The 7,133-nt window shown below is 30.9% G+C and overlaps 1 protein-coding gene across 1 annotated transcript; it reads left to right on the top strand.

The window, feature by feature from the left end:
- LOC114179225 (ethylene-responsive transcription factor CRF2-like) lies at positions 1–1,428 on the top strand. The gene has a single exon (XM_028065486.1). The coding sequence runs from the start codon at positions 164–166 to the stop codon at positions 1,091–1,093; it is 930 nt and encodes a 309-aa protein (XP_027921287.1). The 5' UTR covers positions 1–163; the 3' UTR covers positions 1,094–1,428.
- Positions 1,429–7,133: the final 5,705 nt, after the last annotated feature.

Here is a 7,133-nt window from a genome sequence, read left to right as displayed (position 1 = left end):
TTCTCTCTGACGTGTTCTCTCTTTCCTTTCTCTTCTTTATTTATATTCTCCCACCCCTTCCCGCTCGTGTCCACTCTCTCCATTCTCCAAGGAATCTCTCTCTTCCTTTCTCTTTTCCCTATCACTTCACCAACCCTCTCCACCGTCACCCTTCAATGCTGTTATGGCTTCATCGCCCATCAAGCAAACACAACACCTTAACCGCACCACACTCCTCCTCCAAGAACACACCCTTTCGAAAAACCATCACCATCCCAAACTCGTCAGAATACGTGTCACCGACGCCGACGCCACGGACTCCTCCAGCGACGACGACCAGCCCTCCGTGTCCTCCACGCGCCGCCGAGTCAAAAGCTTCGTCAACGAGATTACCATCCATGGCGCCCATGGCGCTGCCGGAGTAAAAGTTCTTTCCAGGAAAAGAAAGGTAAAGTCAGGCGGCGCGCGGCGGACGGGGACGAGGAAGTTCCGCGGAGTGAGGCAGCGGCCGTGGGGGAAGTGGGCGGCGGAGATAAGGGACCCGTCGCGCCGCGTGCGGCTGTGGCTGGGCACCTACGACACCGCCGAGGAAGCCGCCATTGTGTACGATAACGCCGCCATTCAGCTGCGTGGCGCCGACGCGCTCACCAATTTCATAACGCCGCCGGCGGAGGGCGGAAAAAGCGGTTGCTGCTCCGGCGAGGAGTCGCCCAACGAGGAGCTGCGTTCCCCCACTTCGGTTCTTCGGTGCTGTTGGGGTTCCGAGGAAGCTGAGTCGGTAACCGCAAACGAAGCGGCTGGTCCGGCGAGCGAGTGCGAACATTCATGGTTGTCGGAGGACAGTAAGTTGAAAGATGAGTCGGTGTTTGGTATTCCTGAGGACGTGGTATTCGGATTTGAAAGCACGTTGGATATGTTTGACGAGGAGTGCGTTAACAACGTTGCAGAGAGCAGTGGTATATTCCTGGGCGAAGAATTTGATTTGTCTGGATGCTTTGTTAGCGAGAAAGAGAATTTAGATTTGGGTTTTGGGTTTACGAGTTGGCAAAGAGAGTGCGATAATTTCCAAGACATTGGGGATTTGTTTGTTTGGGATCCTCTTGTCGCTCTTTGATTCAGACACCATTCTCGTCTTCTAATTCTCTTGCCAACAACCAAAATCAGCAACTTTTGTATCAGACTCGGTTGCTATCAGTTTTGTTTTCTGGGGTTTTAGGCAAAAGAAAAAAAAAAACATGTTTTTTTTTTTTCTTTTTCTTTAATTTTCCTTTTCGTTTTTCGATCGACATGGGTGGTAGTATTTTTGTAAGGAGAGACATTTTCTATTTTCTTATTTTCTTATTTTCTTATTTTGTAATTTTCTATTCCAGCATATGTTTATTAACACCAGTTGTAAAACCGTGCGTCCCACGGTGCTACCTCTGTTCTGTGTCTTATATATTATATATAAAATTCTTCTGTCTCATAAGTTACCCGTTTTGTTTTATTTATTTATTTTTACCAGCAAATGGTGTTATTTACCTTCTTGGTACACGAGTTTGCAGGTATATGTAATCTTATTGCTCATGCATCCATATCTACTGGTCTTCACTGTTTAATTTTGTCTTTACCTCGCTAGAATGGTTATTTCTGATACCATTCTTTATTTACAATTGACCTCAAAAGAATTTAACACTTTATACCATGTAATAGATTATACAATTTTAAATAACATGAAACATATATAAGATTATATATATACATTTTAAAGTAATAGATATAATGTAGTAATATGTGACGTTATTAAGTAGATTTTGTTAAGAGAAATTTGTTGTGTTTTGTTAAAATTTATATGCATAGTGTTTTATTGTTTTAATTTAGACTATGGTGAAAAATCATGAATATTTATTTAAATTTTGCAATAGATATGAAAGAAATCTCCAAAGCTGATAAAATAATTTGAGAATAACATTTTCGGTAATAAAACCGAATAACAAAAATACAACGAATAGCATTTAATTATGGAATGCATAAGACACTTTGGTGAATGATTGTTTTTCTAATTCAGAAATGTATAATCTACTGATAACTCCACTGAAGCGTATAAATAAATATAACTCAAAAAAATGGCGTAGATAGAATAAATAATGTTCATAACTACTAATTTTGTTGGTTATTCCGTCATTTACCATCCATGAATAAATGTTTATAAAATTATAAATAAATAGATTTTAGGAAATTTCGTTTTGAAAACAAGACTTGATATTATCTTTTCGATATACGTTAAAAAAAGTATAGTGCAAGCCATCAAATTTACATCCAATCTCTAAATTTTGTCTAACCAATAGTATTTATCAAAGAGAGTGACTAAAAAAAAGGAGAAATTCACTAAGAAGAAAAGAAGGAGATGTTTGAACGTGAAAGAGACTATACAAAGACAAAGTAGTATATAATTATTTTGTTACTTCTCTAGAATATTAATAAAAATGCTCTTTAGTTACACTAGTCTCACGTACGTATTTTTTTAAATATATGTGATATTATATTTTTTTAAATATATGTGATATTATATTTTTTTAAATATATGTGATATTATAATGTAATGTTATATCATAAATATACGTGATATTATAATGTAATATTATTAAATTATTATATAAAATAAAATTATATTTATTAAAAATAAAGTAAATTATATATAAAAATATGAGTAAATAATTATTGATAAATAAATAGAGAAAAAAAGAAAAGTATATATAGACGATTTTATAAAGAAGTTTGTAAAAGTAACGGTCAATTTTAAAAATTTTAATAAATAATTATATTTTAAATGGTAAAATTGATATTTTGAAACATAGACACAAGAGAAAGAATTTTTTTTATATATTATTCTAGATCATAAAACATTTTAAACTAACTAAGATATTATTACTATATTTTTAACAAACTTCAGCCAGATTTAGACTTCAGATTACTTAAATAAATTTAACAACGTGGTTCAAAATGGATAATATTGGCCTAGTGTGGTTAATAAAACTAAACCATTCAAATTCACAAACAACAAAAATGTATGATGTTGGTATGAAATTTGTAAATCTACCGATTGATTTTATTAAGTGCATACATGTTTCAATTAGTTTCAACCCTTTTTTTTCCTAAACCAAATATTCACCATTCAATTACACTGAGCATTATGTTTCTCTTTAAATCACAGCGTGATAATTTTTCATTTCACCTAATATCTTTTTTTTTTTCTCTAAATAATGTTCTTCTACGGAAGTCATATATCTTCATCTCATTTTTTTATTAATTCTTACGTGACTTGAGATCGGTAATTGATTAATATACCATTACTTTTTTAAAAAAAATTAACGGTCTACATTAAATCAGGTCAAATAATAAAATATGAAAGTAAAAAAAAATGATATTTAAAGTATAATTTTGCAAACATGAAAGTGGTGCTTAATTTTTAACTTCCTATTATGTGTTTTATTTTTTTAAGTATATATTTGAAAGTTTGTTTGCTTTTAAGAGATTGTTTAATGAGTATTTTATAGAGACATATATAAGAATGTATTTAGATTGGTATTAAGTGTATTGAGTGAGAATGTAGTTAGAAATGAATTTGGCAAGTAACGGCGACACCTAACATAAACTGTAGAAGAGAACGTATAGTAGATGTGGTCAGAAAAGTTTGTACTGTTTATTTTAGTGTTTGCTATTGAGTGAAATTAATGGCATCACCTACACACTTCACCGGATATTCAAACCCTGCAAAACCACTCTTACCAGAAAAATTTGCTACCTCCTATTCTCCTTCATTACTTCTCAAATCAAGCCATAACGTATCTTGGCTCATTTCTGCACAGATATATGGGCCACCCATTACAACTTACATAAAATATTCATATTACCTTTCACCTAAAATTTTCAAGATTATGAGTTATAGATTTTCATTCTTACGGAATTATTAGGCTTATATTTAGATTTCTTAACATTTTTTTTTTAACATTGCACCTTGTCAAATCTGAAAGTAAACTCTATCACTAACTTTCTTTTTTGCTGTTCCGATGCTAAAAGCAATGAAAAGAAAGAAAAAAAAGCCCTACCAAACGCACTGTTGAGCTTCTTTTCCGTTTTCATTTTCGGTTTTGGCCGAATTGAGACTTGCTTCCCGAGAAAAGCAAAAGAAAATAAAATATTTAGGATAAGTTGTGAAATGGGAATTATTTATATTGCCATGTTTTTAATTAATATTTATAATCTTGGTGATAAGCACGGAATAGTATATGAAATGAGAGAAATATTTGAGTGTTGGAAGAAAGTGAACATGGAAATGCGGTTTGGCCTTTGAATAAGGAAACCGACCAGGTGCAGTTGTGTTTGTTTTTTTTTTTTTTTTTCTGACAGAAACAGAGAGGAGCAAGTGGCACGATGCTTGAATACTTTTTTATGACGCTGCCATTAACCACATGAAAAAGCAGAAAGGGATATAAGTTAACGTGGACAAAATTGAAGATAATCTTCACTTTTCTAATTATTTTGTTTCTATACAAAATTTTATTTAAGTATTTACAGATAATATTTTTTGTCTAGAAAAATAAACGTTTGTAATAAGTGAAATATTTTATTGATAAATATGAGTAGTTTTTTTTATAGCAAGAGTGGGTTATGAGAAAGAAAGAAGAATTTGAAGATGTGCAATTGCAATGCATGCGTGTATTGCGTGAAAAGTAAAGGGCCTGGCCCACAATCTCACATAGAGTGGGATTTTGGAAGACATGATGGGTAAGGGAGGCCCAGATGGGTTTTGGGTGACATTTATAGGAGTAGCAATTAGGTGTGTGGCTTCGCATTGTGCATGTTTGCATTTATCAGCATCATCGTATGGTTCATCTACAATAAATGCTATACTCAGAACTTTGATTGATTAGTCTCCTCTTTTAACACACGCAAACAACAGATCTCCGCTTATTTGGTATCGGGAAATTGCCAAAATATCTTCCATCTAACATTTTCTCGTAGTCAAATTTGAAAAAAATAAAAAATTCATATAAATTTTTTTTTTTGTGATGGTAGACCTGATGCTGATTGATTGGGTCATATATAAGAAAAAAGAAGAGAGAAGGTATTAAGAAAAGAGTCGGCTGGTCTAACTCTGACTCAATTGATAGACATGATAGAAGAATTAAGAAGACAAAATAAAAAGAATTGAAATGTAAGAATGTGGTGTCGAGGCAATTGTTGGAAGAGTCTATGCGAAATTAGGAACAATAAACATAAATGAGAATTTTTCGATCAAATTTTGGAAAAATGTAAAATGCATGTAAAACTTTTTATTGTTGTTTGTAAAATACAAGAAATTTTTTGATCCATACTTGTAAAATGCAAGTAAGATTTATGATCGATACTGGTCAAATGCAAATAAGATTTCCAATCGATAGTTATAAAATGCAGATAAATTTTTCGATCGTTGCTTGTAAAATTTTTTATCTTTGCTTATAAAATGCAAGCAAGATTTTTTTATCATACTTGTAAAATGCAAGTAAAATTTTGGATCATTGATTGTAAAAAGCAAATAAAATTTCCTGTAAAATGCAAGTAAGATATTCGATCTATTTGTGTAAAATGCAAGTAAAATTTTCGACCATTGCTTATAAAATGCAAGTAAGATTTTCGATGGATATTAGTAAAATGTAAGTAAAATTTTCGATCTTTGCTTATAAAATTCAACTAAGATTTGTAATCGATATTGTAAAATTCAAGTAAGATGTCCGGTTGATACTTGTAAAATGCAAGTAAAATTCATGATTATTGCTTGTGAAATGCAAATAAAATTTTCAATTTTAAAATGCAAGTAAGATATTCTATCGATTCTCATAAAATGCAAGTAAAATTTTGGACAGTTCTTTGTAAAATGCAAGTAAAATTTTCGATTGATACTTGTAAAATGAAAGTAAAATTTTTTATCGTTTTTTGTAAAATGCACGTAAGATTTTTGATCGATACTAGTAAAATGCAAGTATAATTTTTGAACATTGATCCTGAAATGCAAGTAAAATTTCTAATTGTTGTTTGAAAAGTGCAACTAAAATTTTCTATTGTTTAAAATTTCCGATAATTACTTATAACGATGATTTATAATATGCAATATATTTTTTAAAGGCTAAAAAAATTATGTGTTTTTCTCCCAAATTTGACAAAGATGTTTGAGGCAATCAATTCAAGAATTTCCAAAGTAAAACTTGTTTGTTAAACAGACAATAATAAGGTTAGTATCATAAAACATTGGTGGGTGCTTCAAGTAGTGGGAATTCAGGATTAATATATGGGTGACATTATGAATTCTTTAAGTGAAAATAGCCTATTTTGGAAGAGGTTTATACATTTTTTTTTTTTAGTTTTTAGTGTGATAGATTAAGACGAAACCATGCGGTAGTATATCCAATGTTCGTTGAGTCATTAAACTCAATGTTATTTGGTCTATTATGATAATTTTGGGTCTATTTATACGTGAATGGTAGGTTAATTTTGTTATATTTTTAACATTATGATAATGGATGTAAGGAGTTAAAAAATATATTTAAGTGTGATGAATGGGTTTAATAAAACAATAAAAAAGTGAGAAATATTTTTAAATGTACTTAAATGTTGTCAGATTATAAATTAAAGAGTCAAGAAACTAAATCAAAAAAATAAATAAATACAATAGATGAAAAATAGATATAATACTTTTAAATGTTTTAGCTAACGAGTGCTCATACTCTTTGGTTAAAATACTTTCAGTGTCATTAACTCATAATCATACTACAGTTAGAATTGAGTTTTTTACCGTAAAAAAAAAAGTATTATGATTAATAAGCTTACGATTTCATATAATAAGATTCTATAATTTTAAAATTTCTGTCTGTGCTCTAAAATTTTTATTGATATTTAGACTACTTACAAATATTTAAATGTTACATTAGATTAAATATCACATCCTCTTAATATATAATACCACATCCTCTTACTTTAAATTTTGAATATACTAATTATTTACAGCTTTTAATACAATAGATATATATTATATAATATTTTCTTCACTGTAATATTTTGAAAAGGATACTCTAACAAGCTCTTCTATGTGTACACATGAAATAGTAGATGTGAGTATACTGATACATTTAAAACCA

Source organism: Vigna unguiculata, chromosome 3, assembly GCF_004118075.2.
Source record: "Vigna unguiculata cultivar IT97K-499-35 chromosome 3, ASM411807v1, whole genome shotgun sequence".
Lineage (NCBI taxonomy): Eukaryota > Viridiplantae > Streptophyta > Magnoliopsida > Fabales > Fabaceae > Vigna > Vigna unguiculata.
This window is presented reverse-complemented; position numbering and strand designations above follow the sequence as displayed.